This window comes from Ochotona curzoniae, unplaced genomic scaffold (genome assembly GCF_017591425.1).
Source record: "Ochotona curzoniae isolate NIBS_2020 unplaced genomic scaffold, NIBS_Ocur_1.0 scaffold_274, whole genome shotgun sequence".
NCBI lineage: Eukaryota > Metazoa > Chordata > Mammalia > Lagomorpha > Ochotonidae > Ochotona > Ochotona curzoniae.
Genome location: NW_024467101.1, coordinates 4,887,708 through 4,910,393, shown reverse-complemented (window position 1 = coordinate 4,910,393; position 22,686 = coordinate 4,887,708). Strand labels below are relative to the sequence as shown.

The following is a 22,686-nucleotide window of genomic DNA, read 5'->3' as shown; positions in this document are numbered from 1 at the left end:
TGGGCCCAGAGCAGGGCAGTGCAGGCGGCCAGCATGAGGGCAGGAGCGTTTGAACCTGCGAGACCCTCCCCTTATTGGCCATGGGGAGGTGAAAACGCTTACCCACATTGACCTGTGGGTCAGATAAGCAGGTGCTGCTACTCGAGAGCCACCAGCACACAGCAGGTATTCCATGTGCCCAGACCCTCCAAGCCCACTGTCATTCTGTGATACTCTCACGAGAGCAGTGGGGACCAGCTAAGGGGTGGGTGTCCAGGTGAAGCTCCTGGCCCAGCGTTCAGAGGACAGAGGACTCACATTTTAAGACACCATGGTGAGGGAACATTCCAAAGAACAAAGGGGCCTTCAGTGGCAGGAGTATAGGATGAGAAAAGAAGCGAAAGGCAAGGCCAGCAGTCAGGGGGGAGGCACACAGGGAAAAACAGAGGCAAAGCAAAGGTGTAGAGAGGGAATGGACCCAAGGACATTCACAGAACCCTTAATGGGACTCACATAGTCACGTGGTCCCATTCACAGGGCAATATGAGGCGGGACACAGGGCCATCTATTTACCTGTGTGGTACTGACTGTGGTACTTATATAGCTTCACCAGCACTGGGGATGGGATGACCAGGAAGTCTCGCAAGGACGGTGTCACCGAGTGTACCACCACCGGGAATCTCTCACACAGACGGCCCAAGCCCTGCAACACACGGTGACCTGTCACTCAGCCTGGAGAGGGTCTGTCTGAGCAGGTCTGGAGAGTGAGAAGCTCCAGCCTTCAGATACTCAAATTTTACTGGAAACTTCCAAGATCTATGCTCCCAGAGGTTACCTGCCCATGAATCAAAGATGGGAGAGGGAAGGTGTGAACTTTCCTCTCCCCCAGGGGGACATATATTGTTGAAAACATGTCCCTGTCAAAGCCACTTTCGAACATCAAGCTGGCTTATCTTGATTGAGTGCAGTTCAAAAACTTGAATGACAAAGTACATGTTATGTAAATCAACTGGATTTATTGGTGAGAAAATAAGTGAGTAGGGCAGGACTTGTGTCACAGTGGGCCTCACTGGCAGTTTGGGAGACATGTATCCCATACAGCAGTGCCTGAGATTCAGTCCCACCTCTGCTTCTGGTCAAGCTTCCTACTACCACAACCCTGTGCCCATGGCGTGCTCTCCTGATCGCCAGTGAAGACAGTAGCTCACAAAACACTGTCCCTGCTGCTACACCAGACCCCACCTCAGGGGCATGCCCTGTGGATGGGATTCAAACCTCGTAAGGACCAGTGAGACCGACCTGCAGACAGCAGATGAGCAAAGGCAGATGTGCAATGATGACTTTGCTGGACGTCTTGGACTGCAGCTTTTCGGACAGCTTGATGCACAGGTTTTCCGCACCTTGATTCAAAATCAGAGCGGGCGATCAAGGATGAGTAGGTCCTGACAATCATAAAGCACTTAGCCCTCATTCCATCCTGTAATCTACGAAGCCCCTGAGACACACCTTTTGCAGGCTTAGAATTATGGGGAGGCCACACCAGACACTGTATAGAAGCATGCACCCTGTACTCCCATCCCACCTCTACTTCCTCCGGCTGCTCTAACACATCACCCCATGCCATGTGGCTGCTCACGCTTCTCTGCTGATCCCATTGTGCTCCAGTCTGCAAGATCACATGCTTCCCATTCCATTCCTCCCCCAGAAAGACCAATCCCACGCTAGTACCCAGCCCCTGCATCTTCAGGAAAGGCCTAAAAAACCACCCAGAAGTAGGAGAGAGAACACATAAGCCCTGTGGTCTTTCCCTATATCCCGGGGCCAGCGACCTCTGCTGTCAAACAGGACAGCAGGCATTCAGGGTCAGCTCTGCCCATGCCCAGGAAGCAAGCTCTCCCGTGTGACAGCCCATGCTGCTAACAAAGCCAAGAGCTTGAGGAGAACTGTGGGAGAAAGACCCAGGGCTTAGCCTGAAGCTTCCAGGGAAGGCAAGGCAAGGCAGGTCTGGATGTTCACAGGACTGCAAGGGAAGCTCACCCTGCTCATCCTTCACAGCCCACACCATGAGGTCCACGCAGGCGGCGTTGGCCTGGCAGCGCAGTTTGAGGGGACTCAGTTCATTGTGGATCCGGTCTGCATCGTGGAGGATCTTCTGGAGCTCTCCTTGGCTTGTGTTAAACTGCTCTAGCACAAAGTCGTGGATCTCTTTTACAAAGGAGGTCGGGAGGTCTGTGGAAGAGAGGGTGGGTGTCCCAGCTGGCAGCAAAACTGCACTACGCCCAGGCAGCACTTGCCGACTACTGTGGTCTTTTGTTCAAAAGTAGAAAGCCCGGAAGAGCGGTATCTGTCAGCTACTGCGGGTGAAGGACACCCCGAGGAGGAGCTTGGGCCAGCCATGCACAGTGGTCCTCCTGACAAAGTAAATGATCCTGGCCAAGGAAGTCGGAGCCATGCTTCTAGAAACAACCAGAACACTAAGACCTGAATACACAAATATAAACTGGGGTAGGTCACTCTGGAACTGATTCACCTCACACCAGGAAACAGCGTGATGAAAGAGGTTACCAGTCCATTATCAGAGGGAAAAAATCTGGTTGCAACCCCAAGGAGAGACTTCTCTGATCTCGGGAGTTCAAAGAATTCTATAACTCTCCTTGGTGCACAGCAGATTCAGGGGCGCTACTCTGACCAGTCTGGGAAGCCATAACACAGAATACAGGCAGGTGGGGGAGGACACAGAGCCTCCTGGGGGCCAGGAGGACACCTGTGCCTGTGCTCTGGCCCTGATACTCAGGTTAGGAAGTAACTCACTATAGGAAATAACTCACTATAAAACTGTATAATACAGACATGCCAGAATACTATGAGGTCATCAAAAATTCACTAAGAACATTCAAGTGTAAGGTAAAGACACAAGAACAATGTTACAAAGATGCACAGAGCACCCATGGAGATTTGCCCCAAGGTTATGTCACCTGTGTTCACTCTCAGAGGGTCTAGATTTCATTGCCAGCTCCAGGCCTGATTCCAGATTCCTACTAAGGCAGATCTTGGAGGGCAGACGTGATGGCAAGTAACTGTGTGTTTCCCAGCCATGAGGGGATCTGGATCAGGTTCCTGGCTCCTGGCTCAGGCAAAGACCAGTCCTGGTTGCTGGACAGTGGACCAGCAGACGGGAGCTCTGTCTGTTTCTGTATTTCTTGCAACCTTTCTGTCTTCTGAATAATAATATAAGTATACAGCAGAGATTGGAAGGAAATGCTAAACCATTAAGATAATATTTCTTACTTTCTTAAAAAGACTTCTTTTATTTATTTGAAAAGCAGAGTGGCAGGAAAAGGTAGAGGTATAGAAAGAGAGGGCACCCATTCTCTGGTTCATTTCCTAAAAGGCCACAGCAGCTAGGACTATGCCAGGCTGATGGGATGCTAGGAGTCTGGAACTCCATCTGGGTCTCCCATGTGGGGGGCAAGTGCCCAAGCCCTTGGGTCATCTTCTGCTGCTTTCCCAGGTGAATGAGCAGGGAGCTGAATATGACAGGATTAGCCAGGACTCAAGCTGGCACTTGGATATGGGATGCTAGTGTCGTGAGTGGCAGCTTAGCCCACTGTGCCACAGAGACAGCCCCTATTGCTGAGTTTAAGAATACAAGAGCAGGGCCCGGCGCGATAGCGCAGTGGTTAAGCTCCTCGCCTAGCACGCCCGGGATCCCATATGGGCGCCGGTTCTAATCCCGGCAGCCCCTCTTCCCATCCAGCTCCCTGCCTGTGGCCTGGGAAAGCAGTCGAGGACGGCCCAAGGCTTTGGGACCCTGCACCCGTGTGGGAGACCTGGAAGAGGCTCCTGGCTTTGGATTGGCATAGCATTGACCGTTGCACTCACTTGGGGAGTGAATCGTTGGACGAAAGATCTTCCTCTCTGACTCTCCTCTCTGTATATCTACCTTTCCAATAAAAATAAATCTAAAAAAAAGTAATTAATTCTTAAGCAAATCAGTTGTTTAGAAGACTGAGTATCTATCTCACTTCCCTATTTTCTAAAATATTTAATAGAACACGTAACTGGATGTTACAGGTATATGTGACAATATATCATTACACATTGGGAAAACACCTTCAACAAATCTATCAAAAAAGCCATTACTGATGGTATGAGAGTCACAGAACCATGAAGAGAGCTTTTCTGCTGTTCTCTTTTCCTTTCTTTTTTTTTTAAAGATTTAAAAATTTTTATTAAAAGGAACATTTTGCAGCAAGCGAAGGAGAGACAGAGAGGTCTTTTCATATGCTGGTTCACTCCCCAATGGCCAGGGCTGAGCTGATCCGAAGCCAGGAGCTTCTTCCAGGTCTGCCACATGAGTGCAGGGGTCTATGGCTTTCGGCCGTGTTCTGCTGTTTTCCCATGCCATAAGCAGGGAGCTGGATTTTGGAAAGTGAAGCAACTAGGACTTGAACTGGAGTCAACGTGGGGTGGCAGCACTGCTGGCAGTAGTTTATCCCACTTCCATGTTCCTTAAGCAACCTCGGCAGCAAGTGGCCTGGGAGCTAGTCTCCTCACACTCACACACACATGCGCCAACAGTTCTCACCCTTCATGTAGTACAGAGTGTCACGCAGCATCTTGAACATGGTCAGGTAGAGGGGGTCGCTGAAGCTGGTGTAGTAGAGATCGGCACTGGGGCTGGCCTGTGGGGGGAGGCAGGGCCCGTGATCACACAGAGCAGAAACTCATTGCTAAGCACCCTCATCCCCGTGTGGCCAGGTGTACCACCGTCGAACTGTGACATCCATGACCTGGCGTTCTGAAGGGAAAAACCAGGCATGGCAACTCCTCATGGCTGTGGACACTTTTTTCTTCTCAGCAGGAAAGCACCAGGCCAAGGAAACAGGAGGCTCCCTTGGTCCAGGGAGGCCTACAGGGGAGCAGCCATCTGCCTGCCTGTCATGGAGAGCCATCCCTGGCCTTCTCTAGCCCACACAGGGACACAAAAGGAGAAAGACCACCAAAGAGCCACCAGACCCAGGGATCTACCCACCCCGTTCATCGTCCCAGAGATGCTACACCCAGGGCACCTCCAAATGCAGCCCGCATTTTGTCATTAATGCTTATGTTAGGTTGTCCTTTGGTGATCAACTCTGAAGTGCAGCAGTGTTCTTCCCCTGGGGGAAAGATTTCATACAGGCTAATGAGTGACGTAAGATGCAGCCCTGCGCTTTTGTCCATGTCCAGTTTAGCAGGACAGAGAGGCATGGCTTACTGCGAGTTCCGACAGGCACACAGGTGCAGCAGGAAGGCGAGCCAGGCTGTGGTGTGGGGGGTGTGAATGAGGGCCACACTGGACTGGTTCCCTGGGGGCACTGACAGAAAGAGCAGCGAGTGGGTGCCATGGGAACTGCTTCACGGACAGGGCTTTGTGGCACAGTCCTCACAACATCACTATGGTGCAAAGGTGAAGAAACACGATCAGGAGAGGTGAACGCAGCACATTAGGTCAGCTTCTGGATCCCAACAGCCCAACAGCCCAGCTCCCTCAGCCACCAGTCATTTCACTAAATGTCCCTGCTCTTGGTTTTCCTATCTGTTAACTGGGTTTGTTGTTGTGGGATTCAAGGAACGAATGAGTGAAGTACTACCAAATGTCTTGAGCATGGTAAACATATGACAGCAAACTGCAGGAACTCCAAGATTTTTTTTAAGCCCCAACACCATCTCTTCAAACAGGTAATTGTATATACATTTTTAAAACATATCCATTTACATAAAGTCCAAACTACAAAACAAAAATATACCAGAAACTGCCCTTGTTCAGCACAGGACAGCTTCCCAGCCTTTCCCTCACATTCATAAAGACAAGACTAAAGAGGATCCCCACAGAGCCCCAATTCTTTCCTTAGCACCAACACTGCCTCCCATCAGAGACAGGTATGGACGCGGAAGGTGTCCAGGTGCCAGGTTCCTAGCCCTGGCCTGCCCTGGGTCCCCAAGTGATCGCACACTGACAGTGGCAACTAACAAGCCTGGCCTACGGCATGAGAGTGAGAGAGCGAAGGCAGGAAGTTAACAGGCTGCAACTTGGAGTTCTAAGAATCGTGTCTCTTTCCCAGAAACCAAACACAGCAAATCACACCAGGCACTCAACATCTGCGGTCTGCCAACAATTTGCTGGTGGGGAGGAGGGGACCCAGGGTACAATGCAAAAGGGCTCTTGCCTTTCCCACTTCAGACCTACGTCCCAGTGGTACCAGGCGCTGGGTGTCTTATGATCAGGAGGAGAAAGTACAATGATTAACACCAAGGAATCTGGATCAAGTTACACCCGTGACAAGAATCAGCCTGGCAAACAACAGTGTCCTTGGGCCCTCCACTTTGAGCACTACCTCAAATGTTTCCTGAGCCCAAGATCTCCCAGCACCAAGCATGTAATGATTTCTTAAACAATGCTGTGGGCCCTGGCTTCAAACACATTAAAAATATGAAATTTCCCTAGGTACACAACTTACTCTTAAACACCAAGGCCCCGTATGTACCTAGAAACCATAGTTTCAAGCCCAGAGAAGCAGCTTGAGTAGTAAGTACAAAAGGAGCAAGGAAGGTGGAAGAGATGGACTCGGCCAGACTTCCAGTGCCCAGGGCAACTGTATGATGTGGGCACACTGGTGAACATTCCCTCCACCTTCCACGTGGGAAAGGGAGACGCTGGCTGTCAGGGCACTTGGAAGGGGCAATGCATTTCCACATCACACACAGCTCAGGTGGCACACATGCTATCATTCAAGGCTGTGGAAGTTCAAATGAAAAGTCAGTGCCCTTTCTCCCTTCCTGGGGAAGGCCTGGATGGTGGCCTAGGGCCTCAGTCATGCTGGGAGGGGGCCCGAGGCCAGAGCCACGTGGGCTGGAATGACTTCTGGCCCAAAGGGGAAGGGGTCTGGGGCAACAGCTGTCCTGTGCAGGCTGAATCCCTGGAAGAGACCAGAAGTCAAAACCACGAAAACGAGGTGGTCTCTCAGCCTGCAAGGAGGAGGCCTGGGGCTGCAGCTACACAGCCTGAGACTAGGCAGGCACAAAAGATAAGCCTACCTACTTTAGCGAACCAGTTGAAGACCTCTTCAAAAGCCAAAAAGCTCAGTATAGTCTGCTTTCTCCATATTAATGCTGTGGCACTTTAAGGCAGACATGGCTTACTATCTTCTCTTGATCCTCTCTGGAAGTTGCTCTGGGATCTCGACATATCACATGATACTAACCTGAAAAAGCAGACTATGGCTTTAGGCAGTCCAGCCTACTTGTTAGGTCAAATTCTATAGCAAGCCCTCAAGTCTGTAGACACTTTCTCTAAAGTTGTCATGGACAACCAACATGCCTTATATTTTGCCCAGTCAGGGAGAGGTAGGTCAAGCGTTTAACTTGGGGTCCTGGTCTGGGAGTGGCCAAACAGGTGCCTAACGCTGGGGTCCTAGGCATGGTGCACCTCAGGTGCACCAAAGTACCAGTACGGGAATGGGCAGGCTGGAGGCCAGACACTGGGGCCCTAGGCAGACCACACCCACAGTACACCATTAAGGTTGAGCACAGGGCCCAGAGTAGTAGCCTGGCAGCCAAGGTCCTCACCTTGCACACATCGGGATTTCACATGGGCGCCAGTTCTAATCCTGGTGGCGCCGCTTCCTATACAGCTCCCTGCGAAAGCAGTTGACGATGGCCCAAATTTTGGGACCCTGCACCAGTACGAGAGACCCAGAAGAAGCTCCTGGATCCTGGCTTCGGATCAGCACAGTTCCGGCAATTGTGGCCACTTGGGGAGTGAATCAGCAGATGGAAGATCTTCCTCTCTGTCTCTCCTTCTCTCTGTAAGTCTGGCTTTCCAATAAAAATAAATAAATCTTTTTTTTAAAAAAAAGGCTGGCCTGTGAGCAGAAGATAGTGAGAGCCTTTGGCTGGCCAGGTATCCGACGGGACTTGGGCAGGCTGCACCTGCTGCATGACCCTGCACTGGTCTGGCAAAGCAGACCCGTGGGCCAGATGGAATAGGATCTTCGGTCTCAAAGACTGGGATGTGTGTCCTGGCATGCTGGGCCACCTCCTATGCTGACTCCTGTGCAGGAGAGAGTATCACACCCAGGCTGAAGGATGAAGTCTGCCTGCTCCTGTGAACCAGCTGAGGCCCTAGGGTGCCACTTCCAAAGACAGAAAAGACTAGCAGCTTCTCAGAGTAGTGATGACAATGGGATATAGCTTGGCACCAGCCACAATTTCTCTTTTTAATTTTATTTTTACTATTGTTTACATAATTGAGAGGGATGCATGCCCATATGGATCTCTGTTAGGGTGTGGAGGATTGAGGCATGGGGGTGAATGGGATAAATGTTTCAGTTCTTTTTTTTTCCTTATTCCATGTCCATTGTGGGGTTGGTACTGGAGGGGGTTGCTCCTTGTTGTACAACTACATCGGCAGTGGGGACAGAGGGATGGTCATTTGATAGTGTCTTAGAGACCCTGATGTAGGGAAGAATGGTACCTGATGGTGTTACTTGGGTGGTTTTGATAATCTTAACACATTGTTGGCATTGTTGCACCAGGACTGAGAAAATCTTTCAAAGCTCTATTGGCTAAAACTAAGTCCACCTTAGTGCATCCACAAACCCACACACTTGTTACGAAGCTTTCCCAAAAGAGTTATCCAACCTGTTCTATTTTCCATCTTCTCATGAGGTACCCAAGCAGACTCTGCCGGCCTTCAAGAGCTGGTTATCATGTCTCCCGTATGCATCTGGGCATGCTGTAAACTGCACAGGGATTAGCAGCTGAGGAGGCCCAGTCCTGATACAGGCACTCCAAGGTCAGGCAACATATTTTTGTGATTTTCCCTGTGGCTAGGACTTGAGTCTAGGGGTCTGGCTGGGAAGTCCCCTCCTCGCCTGGCGTGACCTCACACTTGACTCTGTGTGCTAGCTAGTGTAGGGTCATATTTAGTCTGTCTACTTGCGCTTGCCAGGAGATACTGTGGTCCAGCCTGACATGATTCATATCCAATCCTAATATTTTCCAGCAGGTGCTATGGCTCAGCCTAGCCAGCCCATACCTCTTTTGGCTCTTGTGCATGCCGGGCCAGTGGGTGCAGTGCCCTAACCCATCACATCCCAACCCCAGACAGAACCAGCATGCAGGCCAATAGGTGTTGCAGCCCTGCTAAGCCAGGCCTGCCTCCAGTTCCAGCTCTCACAGCAGCTACACTTTCTACAGCTCATGAGACGGACCCATTAGATGAGACAGGGAGAGATTTCCAAATCTGGGATAGGCAGGGTCTACACCCCTAATCAGCAGAAAGCAGTTACAGAAGATGAGATGCAACCCTTACAACTGGGGTTGGAAATCTCAAGAGGGAATGAAACGGGACAGGAAGGTAGAAAGCTTAGACTCATGAATTAGAAGCCACCCCTCCCCTGCCCTATATAAGACAGTCAGTCTACTTGTCAATCAAACGAGCTCTTCTCCAGCCTGTGTTCCCCCTCACCTGGGACTTAGGGGATGGGTATCATGCAATCCTCCCCGCCCTAGGACTACAAAAAGTCTGGCAACAGAGACAGAACCTTCCCTCTTCCCATGAACACAAGATTAAAGGAGAACCATCTCTCTCTTCTCTCTCTCTCCTGCCTTCCCTCTCTCTGCATGTGTTTCTGTGATTTCCTCATCTTTTAAATAAACTTGACAAAACAAAAAAAAGAAAGAAAAACCTCACTGCAAAATCCTTTTCATCCTGGCTCCTCACTTGAGCCCCTCCTGCTGCACGGAACACACCAGAAACGGCCTCGGGACAGGGCCCTCAGACGGCACGTACCTCAATCACACTGGTCACAACTGCATCCAGGGATTTGAGTACAGGCTCCTCGACGATCTTCTTCACCTGTCAGGGAGACACAACCTTATGACACAACTGCTAGTTTACCAAGGACAAATAATGTTGATTGGGGGAAAAGGGAGAAGAAAAAAAAAAAAACAGCATAAAAATGTGACGGAAGTCAACAAGCCAGCAATACCCAATCTACACAAGTCATGATCATCCACCACACCATCACACGGGATGTCTTTCCTTACCCTGGACAGACATGATCTAAAAACATGAAAGGAGTCCTTAAACAGGCTACGTTACAGTTTTATTTCTGAGAATCGGCACCCATATAGGATCCCAGTGCATTCAAGGCGAAGACTTTAGCCACTAGGCCACCGTGCTGGGCCCTTTCTTTCTTTCTTTTTTTTTTTTAATATTTATTTATTTTTAATGGAAACTCAAATTTACAGAGAGAAGGAGAGACTAAAAGATCTTCCATCTGCTGGTTCACTTCCTAAGAGGCTACAATGGGGCCCAACACAATAGCCTAGCAATGAAAGTCCTCACCTTGCACACTCCAGAATCCTATATGGGCACTGGTTCTAATCCCAACAGCACCACTTCCCATCCAGATCCCTGCTTGCGGCCTGGGAAAGCAGTCAAGGACGGACCAAAGCCTTGGGACCCTGCACCTGCATGGGAGACTAAGAAGAGCTCCTGGCTTCAGATCGGCTCAGCTCCGGCTGTTGCAATCACTTGCAAGATCTTTCTCTTTGTCTTCTCTCTCTGTAAATCTGGCTTTCCAATAAATCTTAAAAAAAAAAAGCCACAATGGCCAGATTTGAGCTGATCTGAAGCCAGGAGACAGAAGCATCTTCTGGTTTCCCACATGGGTGCAGAGTCTCAAGGCTTTGGGCCGTCCTCAACTGCTTTCCCAGGCCACAGGCAGGGAGCTGGATGGGAAGCAGGGCTGCCAGGATTAGAACTGGCATCCATATGGGATTCTGGCACATGCAAGGCAAGGACTTTAGCCATTAGTCTACCATGCCAGACCCAAAAATAAATAAATCTTAAAAAAAAAAAAAAGAAAAAAAATACATACTTGGGCAAGCATTGGGGAGCAGCAGGTTAAGCCACCATTTGGGGTAACCCACATTCCATATCCGAGTGACTGGTTTGAATCCTGATGACTTGCCATGCAGCTTCCTGCTCATGCGCAGGCTGGGAGGCAGTAGACAATCGCCTAAGTACTTGAGTCCACGCCGCCCATGTGGGAGGCCCGGATAGAATTCTAGCTCGCTGCTTCAGCTGGGCCTAGCCCAGGTTCAAGGGCTGCAAGAGATTTTTCTTTCTCTTTGCCACTCTTTCAAATAAATCAACTTTTTTTGCGGGGGGAGGGGAGTTATATGTGTTCCTCACTGGGTTCTTCACTGATGGATACATCCCCATGGTCAATTCACGCAGGACTGTTCTGCTTACCAAGTTCAAGAGCTCCCGTAGCATTTCTAATGGGATATTAAACTCTTTATAGATGATTCCGTTGAACAGTGGAGGGACTGAGAAACTGGAGCTGATGGTGGAGAAGTAGTACTCGGGCTCCAGGGCAGTTCCATCGGGCAGGCAAGAGGCTGCTGGGAAGGAAAAACCATGAAGTCAGTCAGAGACATACCCGACTAGGACACTAACTCAGGCTGAGTCCCTCAATACACCAGCAGATGTGCAGCTTTTGTGGTCGCTTAGCATACAATTCATTGCTTGGCTTTACATAAGAAGTCAACTACGATTAGAAAGTAAGTTTTTACTATATTCCTATTGTATCATGAGAGACCTATCAATCTACAAAGAACCAAATACTAATTTTTTAAAAAAAAGATTTATTTATTTTTGGCCCAGCACAATAGCTTAATGGTTAAGGTCCTCACCTTGAATGCACCATTGGGCACCAGTCCTAATCCCAATGGCCCCACTTCCCATCTAGATCCCTGCTTGTGGCCTGGGAAGGCAGTCAAGGACAGCCCAAAGCCTTGGGATCCTGCACCTGCATGGGAGACCTGGAAGAGACTCTTGGCTCCTGATTACGGATTGGCTAAGCTTCGGCCGTTGGGCCATTTAGGGAGTGAATTAATGGACAGAAGATCTTCCTCTCTGTTCTCTCCTCTTTTCTGTATATATGACTTTTCAATAAAAACAAAATCTAATTTTTAAAAATGTATACAACATTAGTCAATCAACTTGGAAGCCAAATAAACAACAATTCTTTTTTTTTTTTAAAGATCTATTTTTATTGGAAAGTCAGATACACAGAGGTTCATGCCGGGACATGAACCAGCGGCCATATGGGATCCCGGCATGTGCAAGGCGAGGACTTTAGCTGCTAGGCTACCACGCCAGGCCCGAAAAATACGCTTTAAGAAGCTGACATGAAAACAGAAGAGAAGTGCTTTCTAAAAGCTCACCACTCCAGATCCATGAGGGCAGACAGCTGGGATCAAAGTCTTTTAGCTCTCTACAAGTGGTCACCGTGTACCAGCTATGTGAGGACTGGGAGCAGACTCTCGGCAGAAAGGCAAGACTCACCTTCAAAGTAGTGAAAGGCAGATCCTCCAGGGGAGCTGGGAGCGGGCATGCCTCGTTCAGGGCTGACCTGAAACACAAGCGCAGTCCCGGATCACAAGAGGCCAGTGAGCCTCTGGCAGGCCCACCTTTCCATGCAAACCCCGCCTCTTCCTTGAAGCCCATCACTGCAGCGCCCATCAGCACCACGTGACCACGTATCCTATACTTTACTACCGAGCTGAATTGTTCTGAGGGTTCTGTATTGTTCTCTCTTCTCCATGAGTCCAGTATGTACTTCTCAAGGGCACCAACGATTTCCCACTCAGAAGAGAGTGCCTGAGCACCCAAACGCTGTGTCACAAATACTTCATAGCTACAAAATCTCATATAGATCTTAAGAAGTTCAAAGGGAGCCTTTGCATTAAAGTGAATTCTAATGACAACCTCTCAGGCTTCTTAGCTTTCCTCAGTCTATGCAGAAATGGGATGCTCTGGGTCCCAGCACACAGTGAGTGGGCTAAGCCCGCTTCCTCCAGGAGTGTAGCCCCACCTGGGAAATGCTAGATACACTGCTGGTTTTCCTCTTCAGGGTCCCCTCCTGACAGACAGTCAGCAGGTTGCTGGGGAGGATGGAGCGGAAGTCATTGAAGGAACGCCTCCGGACACCTTCAAGTTCTTCCGGGATGCGGAGGGAATGAGGAAGGACTTTGGGAAAGAGCTTTGAGAGGAGAGACTCATCCGTGGTGCTGTAACGTCCAAACGCCCGTGAGATTCCTATCAGGCAGGGGATCGCGTACTTGCAGAGGTACTCTAGAAGACCAAGTAAGAAGGACACAACATGAGAGAGCCTCTCAGGAGAGAGTCCTCCTGGGCTAACGTTTTACTCACTGAAAATACAAAGGCTCTGAGGAAGCCACAGTGGGGGGTTTAACTCCAACCCGTCCTTAATAGCAGCGTCAGACACGCCACCACATGTTCTCCTTGGAATGTCTTCATCATGGTCTGTCCAAACCAAGCGTAAGAGCAAGGGCATGCAGCAGGTCAGTTACCTAGTTAGGCTCACTGCCAGCAGCAGCTTATGCGATGGGAAAAATGACTTCTGGAAGTCAACTAGGGACCCACACACACTGTCAGTGAAGAAACAGGGGCCTAGAAGGGTGAAGTGACCCACCCTCACCTGAGGTCACCCAGCTTTTAGATAGCTTCACTTGTGTCCCTGTGTGAGCTCTGACTGTATAAACACAAAGCAAGGGCAACCTAATAGAGAAAGGTTTTCTTTTTCTTTTTTAAAAATTTACTTATTTATGAAATATTTATGTATTACTTTTTATTGGAAAAGCAGATGTACAGAGAGGAGAGAGAAAGATCTTCCATCTGCTGGCTCACTCCATAAGAGGCCTCATGCCCAAAGCCAAGCCAATCCGGGTACAGGGTCCCAAGGCTTTGGGCCGTCCTCGACTGCTTTCCCAGACCATGGGCAGGGAGCTGGAAGGGAAGTGGGGCAGCTGGGATACGAATCGGTACCCATATGGGATCCGTGTGCTTGCAAGGCAAGGATTAAACACCAGGCTGTCATATCAGGCCTGAGAAAGGTTCCCTAATGTCAGACACACACTGGGTACTGAAGAACACACAAGTGGACGGGGAGATGGGTAGAAAGGCATCTCACACAGTGGTTGTGGTGCTAGTATCCCATGACAGAACGACTGGGTTCAAGTCTTGGGTCGGCTTCCAATTCCAGCTTCCTGCTTATTGCACACTCTGGAGGCAGCAGGTGATGGCTTAAGTAGCTGGGTCCCAGCCAGTCATGTCGTTGAATTCTAGGATCCTGGCTTCAGCCTGATCCAGTCCTGGCAACTTTTATAGGCATTTGAGGAGTCAATCAGCAGATAAAAGAGCTTTCACACACTTTTTTTTTTTTTTTTTAAGGAAAAGACTTGAGAGAGCAAGGGAAAAAGCAATTACAAGCCATTTTTTAAAAAAGCTACAGGTAACATGCATTTGACCTGGTTTAAGACAGCCATCTCCCGTATCAGTCCCTCCATAACTCCAATTCAGACACCTGATTCCAGCTTCCTGGGAAACAGCAGTGGATGGCTCAGTACCTGGGTACCCCATGACAGACGTGGACTATGCTCCAAGCTGGCCCCAACTGACACAGGCACTTGGGGAGTGAAGAGTGGATGGGATCTTTCTCTGCCTCTCAAACATTCAATTTTCAAAATCTTTAAACCTGATGGATCTAGAATCATACCTTTTTCTTGGATCTCCAAGGCCTGGCACATTCCCAAAAGAACATGTAAGACCTGCAAAAGTGCCTCCAAGATCTATAACAAACAAGAACACAGAAAAAAAAAATAAGATAAATATCACAAAAATTAATGAATATCACAGAACTAGTTTAGAATTAAGAAAAACATCAGGAATTGTTCTGACCAATCTCATATTGGTCCATAGTTTCACAACAGCTCTGCCAAGTGGCCACCCACTCAATCACGGGGACAGAAATCTTCCCTCTCGGGGCTGGCACAAGGTCCTCCTAATACTGACCAGCTGACCTGCAGGGACTTACTCCCATCAGCCCCTGGCAGTAAGTACTCAACTCTCTTCCTGGTTAAACACTCCTAGGTCTTTTCAGACTTCTTACTAACCCGAAATCCCTTTGTGATGCAGACTGCAGGCTACTGATCCTGGTACAGAAACCAGCTCGTCCACATCTGCCTGGAAATGTGCTCAAGATACGAAAACAATCTGACCCTCATCCAGAGAAAGTGCTGCACAGATGCCACCTTAACGTGTTTGTTTTGGTAAACACATCACACTGTTGCTTGAAACAGCTTACAGATACATAAAATCCTGAAGTTCTCATCACACATGCTGTTCCTAAGCTATGCAACCTGTACTTACGCTGCTGGCATTTTTCACTTTCAATCTACCCTCACGAAAGCTTGTGGCATGAAGCTTAGCTCGCTGGACGAGTCTTCAATGTCCACCTCTGTGCCTACCATGGATGAGGCCACCCTGCCTTCTAGATCTCCATTTGCAGCACTAACTTGCTTTGTTCCAACAGGAGACAGGCCCCCTCACCCATCACCCTTTGGCAGTTCAGGCAGTTCCCAAAACTCTCTCTTTCTCTGTCTCTTTCTCTTACTGTAACCCTGCCTTTCAAAACAGTAAATAAATCTTATTTAAGGATAAAATTAAAAGGAGGAAATTGTGAACTATATGTAACATTTCCAACAACATATCTAAAGTAAAATGGCACAGGAATGGCACAACGGGCAAGGCTTCACTTGGGATGTCCACATCCTATACTGGAGGACCTGGGTTCTAATCCTGGCTCCACTTAAGATTCCAGCTTCCCACCAATACACCTCTTTGAAGGCAGCAGGAGATTGCTCAAGTCACTTGGGTACCTGCCACCAATACAGGGTACCTAGATGGAGTTACAGGCTCCTGGCTTAAGCCTGGCCTAGTTCTGACTGTTGTGGGTTCTTAGGGAGTCAACCAGAAGATCAAAGACTTATATGTCTATCTTCCTTTCAAGTAAAGTTAAATTAATTAATTACCCCAGCTATAGGCAACTGTCAAGGTTGCCTTGTACCTCAGCAAGGTTAACACTGCTGGGAGAAAAGCACCCAATAGCTGGCAGCCAGTCCAAGCCTGGTTCATAATAAATTTCTATCAACCATATCAGTGTGCCAGCATAGTTGCCTTTTCTTTTTTTAAAGACATGCAGGGCAGGGGCCAAGTGTGGTAGCCTAGTGGCTAAAGTCCTTCGTCTCCCAGCAGCCTCACTTCCCACACATCGGGGACCTGGGATGGGTGAGAAGCTGGGTGGGGCTTCTCCCTTTGTTTCTCCCCTGACCCCAGACACCGGGGGAAAAAAGATGATATTAGTGTGAAAGCAATGGTCTTGCCCACTTTCCTGTAACCCTTGACCCTTTGTAATCTAATCAACTATGTAAGATTATAAAAAATAATAATAGTAAACAAAAACAAAAACAAAAGACATGAAGGGAAGAGCCAAGTATGGTAGCCTAGTGGCTAAAGTCCTTGTCTTACACACGCTGGGATCCCATAAACGTGCTGGTTCATCTCCCAGCAGCCCTGCTTCCCATCCAGCTCTCTGGCTTGTGGCCTGGGAGGGCAGTTGAGGATGGCCAAAAGCCGTGGAACCCTGCACCTGTGTGGGAGACCCAGAAGAAGCCCCTGGCTCCTGGCTTCAGATCAGCTCAGCTCTGGCCACGGCGGCCACTTAGGGAGTGAACCAGTGGACGAAGATCTTCTCTGACTTTCCTCCTCTTTGTAGAAATGGAAATAAATGGGTGTATATATATAGGAAGGCAGAAATGTTGGGCTGGGACATGCCATCATGGCTCCCAGGCACTGCAGATTGTCCAGGAAAGGAGATCTGGGGATATATTGAAGTGGGAGCAGCTGAGGACATGTTTGACACAAAAGGAATGACTTCTAGAGTTTTCCCTGGACTAGGCCACTGCACTCGCAGGTAAGCAAGGGAGCTAAGATGGAGTCATTGAAACTGGAGGACATTTCTGTGGGCCAGATATGGGGGCAAGATGGGCTGGGCCAGGCTGCAGCACCCACTGGCACCCACGAGAGCCAGGATAGGGTGTAGGTTGTACCCAGCTGGACTAGACTACAACACCTGCCAGCAAGTGTTGAGACTGTGGGTGGGCCATGTCAGGCTAGGTGGAAGCATCTGCCAGCATGTGTAAGACCTGGGGCTGGGAACAGGTCCAGTTAAAGAACTCTAGGGACTCCCCTGCTGAGTTACAGCTCCCACAGGTGTGCGAAGAGCCAGGGCTATAGGTGGACCAGGCTGGGCAAGGCTGTATCACCCACTGGCACACATAAGTGGGTTGGGTCTGAGGGTAAGTCATACTGGGCTAGGCTCTAGTACCTGCTGGTGTTCATGAGAGCCAGAATGGGTGTGGAACAGACAGGACTAGGCACACAGATATGACATGTGTGGGATCATATGAGAGCTGGGTCTGGGGAAGGGCCAGTTTGGGCTATGCTGTAGCACCCACAGATGAGAGCCAGAATGGGTGCAGGCCAGTGGGGCTAGGCTTGAGTATCTGCCAGTGAGGGACAGGACTTGGGGGGGCCAGTCATGTCAGTCTGGGCAGCAGCACCAGCCAGCACATGCAAGATTCACCGCTGGAAATGAGTCTGGAAGGAGAACTTTGGGAAACACCCCTGCTAGACTGCAGATCCCACTGGTGAATGTGATGTTCGGGACAGGAGCAGGCTAGACCAGGCTGCAGCACCCACTGGTATATGAGTGGGCTGAGTCCAGCAGCAAGTTGGACTGGGCCAGTCCTCAGTACACACTGGCACAAATGAGAGCAAGAATGAGGTACAGATCAGGTGCAGTTGTACCACAACATTCACCAATCCATATGTGAGCTGATGCTGGGAGTGAGCCAGGCTGGGCTAGGCTGCTGCACCTAGCCCAAATGAGTTTTCCCATCCCCACATACTAATGTAGTTTGACAGCAAGGAGTGGTCCCTTCGCCTTTCTCCTTATGGACACAGGAGGGAAAAGAAAAAAAATGTGAGCCACCCACCTTCTTCTAAACCCTGACTCTCTCCACCCTACTGAGAGGCTCACATGCATACATATCCCTCTCAACTATATGGAGAACATTAAAAAGAAAATAAAAAATTTAAAAATAATGAAAATGAAAATAGTCCAGCTACTCAAAGGTTAAAGCTTCAGCTACCTCAAAATTCTCTTCTAGGAAAGGAAATGGAAATGCTAACTGCCTGATCTGATCAATTTGCATGATATATCTGTGCTGAAATACTGTACTGATAAAAATGAACACGTACTATGTGTTAATTATATATATAATTATATATATATTATATATGTATTTATATATATATATATATAATGCTTTTCTAAACAGAAAAAAAACAAGAAAAAATTCTGATGAATATCTTCAATTCCCCTGCCTTCCAAAGTGGAAGGAGAAAAGATCCAAGATATTCCAAAAGTACTGCAAGAAAAAAAATAAACATTTCTTAGATCCATTGCTTCTAATAAGATTTTATTTCAAATTAACGTAAACAATCCAATCACATTTCAGCTTTCTTGTTTGGAAAAAAAAAAAATGCTTTCATCATCTTGGAATGCTTTGCTCCCTAACAGAATTGTAAAAACCACACTTACCTCGTCCCTCAGAGAAGGGTCTCTGTAGGCCACATCAGACAGCAGAGTCACGAGGCAGAAGCTGAAGCTCTCTGCCACGGGCAGGGCACCTGGAGACGGGACGACAGGAGCCAGGCTGTCAGGAACGGAGATGCCAGGCAGGCCACTGTGTCACAGGCACCCTCTTACACCTTTCCAGTGACTTCCCTCACAAAGACCAAGCCCAAAGAACCTAGGTGGGCCCCAAGGACTTGCCAAGAAATACTTGTACCTTTTGCTTAAGTGTGTTTTGGTCCCAGAAACTTAAATGTTTCCTGAGCCAATGTACAGTTGGAGATTGTCGAGTATCTCAATGTCACAAATTTTCTCTTTATTCCCACCAGAGTCACAGTGAGACTCTCAGTCCGGAAGCAAGGCACTCCATGTGTCCTGGTCTCCCACATGGGTGGTGGGGGCTCCAGGACTCAATCCATCATTTGCTGCTTCCCAGATGTATTAGGCTCGTCTAACAATGTTTTAAATAAAAATTGAAATTTCCGGGCCCGGCGCGGTGGCGCAGTGGTTAAGTCCTCGCCTTGCACGCCTGGGATCCCATATGGGCACCGGTTCTATCCCGGCAGCCCCGCTTCCCTTACAGCTCCCTGCCTATGGCCCAGGAAAACAGCTTTGGGACCCTGCACCCGCGTGGGAGACCCGGAAGAGGCTCCTGGCTTCGGATCGGCATAGTATCGGCCCGTTGCGCTCACTTGGGGAGTGAATCATCGGATGGAAGATCTTCCTCTCTGTCTCTCCTCTCTGTATATCCGCCTTTCCAATAAAAAATAAATAAATAAAAATAAAATCTTTAAAAAAAAATTGGAATTTTCATTGTAATATGAGTCCATTAAGCTTTGAAGGATGGAATGCTCTTTGTTTTGAAATTTGTACCAAAAAAAAAAAAAAAAGGCAAGATCTACATACACTTCTGCCCCCGTGAGGTCACACAGTGGTGGACACAGACACTGGGTGTTCAGTGAGCAGTGCTCTATTTAATTCATAGGCCTCGAGGCTGCAGGATGCAGCTGGCCCTCCACATTGGTGGGTTCTGTATCCCTGGAGCTGAGGATTAAGAACATTTAAAAAAAAAACACCTTGTCTGTAGGGAATACATTTTTCCTGTATGTGCATGAATATTCCAGAAGTGGGCTAAGCAAGATGGTAAAGAAAGAAATAGAAAAAGGCAGGTAGTGGAGGGGAGGAGGGGCAGAGACCAAGTAATTTTCCAAATTATAAAGAAATACACATGGATGAGAAGTGTAACATTTAACTGGGACTCGGCAACGGGAACCAGGCAATGCCTCGATTTCCAGGCACATCCTGGCTGGGTCCATAGCACAAGGTCTCAGCGTTTCCAAGCAGCATCACTGCTCTGAAAGACTGACTGTACCCCCGGAATGAGCCAGGGCTAACTAAGACTGGTTTGAGGAAGAGCAAGTGGCCTGAGTCTGAACAGGCAAAAGATGTCTTTGGGTCTCACCCAGAGTTCTCACTTGTTCCCACAAGGGTGCAGTGGGAACCAGCCTGCCCAGCTGCCCTGGTCCTTGAGCTCCAGTCCACAGCAAGGAAGCTCAGCCCAAGCCATGGTGGGCAGGTGCTTGTTCTGCAGCCAGTGGGGGGAAGGCCTAGCAGCATTTCAACTGAAGCCTCAGCATCAAGGAACTGAGCCCTGTAGGTGCTGAGCAGACAAAATTTTTCTCGCATTGAGGGAAAACATCACATGCCGATTACCTCTGCCTTTCCGAGCCGTGCTTTCTTCTACCCAGTGTACTTTTGGAAGACCTTTGAGAAGTCGAAGCAGGTAAGGAACCACGCAATCTTTGTGCTAATAAATAAACGTAAGAAAAAAGATTATATTTAATAAAACATGTGACTGGCAGTGGCGGTGTTTTTTTTTTTTAAGTATATATTAATTTAAATGCAAATCACATTCACACACTAACCACCTCACAGACTCTCCAAGGATAACGTTGGGCACATGCAGGCTCAGATGGTGTCACTCCTTCCTGCTTCCACAAACTACAGCTCAGGGGCTGCCAGGTCAGTCTGTAACAACACAGGCACCTACGAGAGGGGCTCACACTTGCCCTTTGGAGGTGTATGTCCAGCTACCTGGCTACTCAGGCTACTGTGAGGGCCTCCCCAGAAAACACTTGCGTATACATGCAAAAACGCTGCCTTCAGACAGGTTCAGAGAGCCACAAAACACCGATGAGCATAAGATACACAGGGGATTTAAAAAAATATTTATGTATTGATTGGGAAGGCAGAGTTACAGAGAAAGGAGAGGCAGAGATGAATCTTCCACCTGCTGGCTCACTCCCCAGATGACCACAGTGGCCAGGGGGCAGGGCCAAGCCAAAGTTGGGAGCAGAAGCGTTATTAGGGTTTCCTATGTGGGTAAAGAGGCCTGAGTGTATGGACCAGCCCCTGCAGGGAGCTAGATCAGAAGCACAGCAGCCGGGACAGAAACCAGCACCCACGAAGGGTGCTAGTGAAGGTGAAGGCTTCACCCTGGAGGGTGCTAGTGAAGGTGAATGCTTCCATTTCCATCTGTTTCACTCACTTTCTACCACTTTGATTAGGGCCAAATGCATTATTTTTAGTACTGCTTCAGTAAGATCAGAATCAGACACAAATATAGATTCCAATGAACCCCCCCCTCCACCTTTTCACTTTTGAGAAACTCTTTATTAGAAGGTCTACCTGAAGGTCAGACTCAATGAGGAAAATGCCCAGTGCTATCACTGCATCCCTCCGTCTCTCATCCAGCTGGAAGATCCCGTGGAAGTCCACTGGGCACATGCAAAGCAGCTTCTGGACCTAGAAAATGAGTCAAAAAACAAACCAACAACACAGATTATAAAATATATAAAAATATATTCAGGATAAACCACTACCATAAAAGCTCACTGAATGTATATCATCAGTAAGTCATATATATATTTTTTTTATTAAAAGATAATAAAAAGCCCCAGCTGAAGGCAACTGCCTAGGTTGCCTTGTACCTAGGTAAGTGTTACACTGCTGGGAGAAAAGCAGACAATAGCTGGCAGGCATTCTGTGTTAACTATACCAGTGTGTCAGCCTATTTTATTATTATTTTTTTACAGATATGTGGGGAGGGCGTGGAATGATGGGTCAAGACATGTCACCCTCGTCCCCAGTTGGGAAGGGGGCTGCAGATTTCCCAAGGAAGGGGTTGAGGGTATGTTGGAGTGGGGGCAGCTGAGGGCATGTCTGACATGGAAGGAACAATTTCTGGGGTCTTCCATGGACTAGGCCACTACACGGGCAGGTAGGCAAGGGAAAGGGAAAACAGTGGTTTACAGGGAGGAAATCATAAGGCATGACTGGCTCAGGCCAAAACACCTGCCCACGTGGAAGACCTGGGATGCGCTAAGTAGCATTTCTCACTACCCCTGGCATACAAAAATGCTGGGGCTGGGGAGCATGCCTATCTAGGGTAGGCCACAGTACCCACTCACAAGTGTCAGAATGCAGATGCTGGGCTCCATCAGGCTGAGCCACAGCACTCACCAGAACACAAGAGGACAAAATCTGGGAGGCAGATTCTGTTGGGTACTTATGATTCACCTCTGTAGAATTGTAGCACCTGCCAGTTTGTGTGAGACTGGCGGTGGTGATGGGCTGCGCCAGCCTGGACTGTGAGACTTCCTGACACTTGCAGGAGCCAGGGCTGGGAGGAGGCCAGGCTGGGCCAGGCTAGGCCAGGTTAGGCCAGGCTACAGCACCTGCCAGCACATGAAAAGGCGGAATGCCCAGATGCACATGGGGGTATGGCAGTCTATTTGGTCCTGCAAGGACCTCAGGTACCGCAGCAGAGGATGGAGGACAGAACAAAGTAGACAACTCTTTTAGCTAAGCGTTGACAGCAAGTATTTGGGCGAGTGGAGATTCTAAAGTGGACTAAGTCAGTCAACAGACCTTGGAAGGATTTTCTCATCCTTGGATCAACGAAATCAAAAGCATTTCAGAACTATCAAAATCACTTGAGCAGAACCCTTGGAGCATGTTCCACACTGGGAACCCTGGGATGACATCGGTGGCTGTTCCCTATCCCAGGGTACTGATGCGGTCAGGATGC

General features: G+C 48.7%; 1 protein-coding gene across 3 annotated transcripts in view; it reads right to left on the bottom strand.

The window, feature by feature from the left end:
- PI4KA (phosphatidylinositol 4-kinase alpha) overlaps positions 1-22,686 on the bottom strand; it is a 101,543-nt gene that overhangs the window by 64,590 nt on the left and 14,267 nt on the right. For 2 of the 3 annotated variants that reach the window (XM_041003946.1, XM_041003948.1), the window contains exons 2-13: positions 21,285-21,401; positions 20,310-20,403; positions 18,564-18,652; positions 14,616-14,688; positions 12,912-13,171; positions 12,383-12,449; positions 11,285-11,433; positions 9,815-9,880; positions 4,568-4,664; positions 2,017-2,208; positions 1,279-1,379; positions 553-682 (exon numbers count right to left, since the gene is read on the bottom strand). In XM_041003946.1, coding sequence (XP_040859880.1) covers positions 553-682; positions 1,279-1,379; positions 2,017-2,208; positions 4,568-4,664; positions 9,815-9,880; positions 11,285-11,433; positions 12,383-12,449; positions 12,912-13,171; positions 14,616-14,688; positions 18,564-18,652; positions 20,310-20,403; positions 21,285-21,401 — 1,435 coding nt within the window. The remainder of the gene's footprint in view (positions 1-552; positions 683-1,278; positions 1,380-2,016; positions 2,209-4,567; positions 4,665-9,814; positions 9,881-11,284; positions 11,434-12,382; positions 12,450-12,911; positions 13,172-14,615; positions 14,689-18,563; positions 18,653-20,309; positions 20,404-21,284; positions 21,402-22,686) is intronic. The other variant, XM_041003947.1, reaches the window with a different exon arrangement.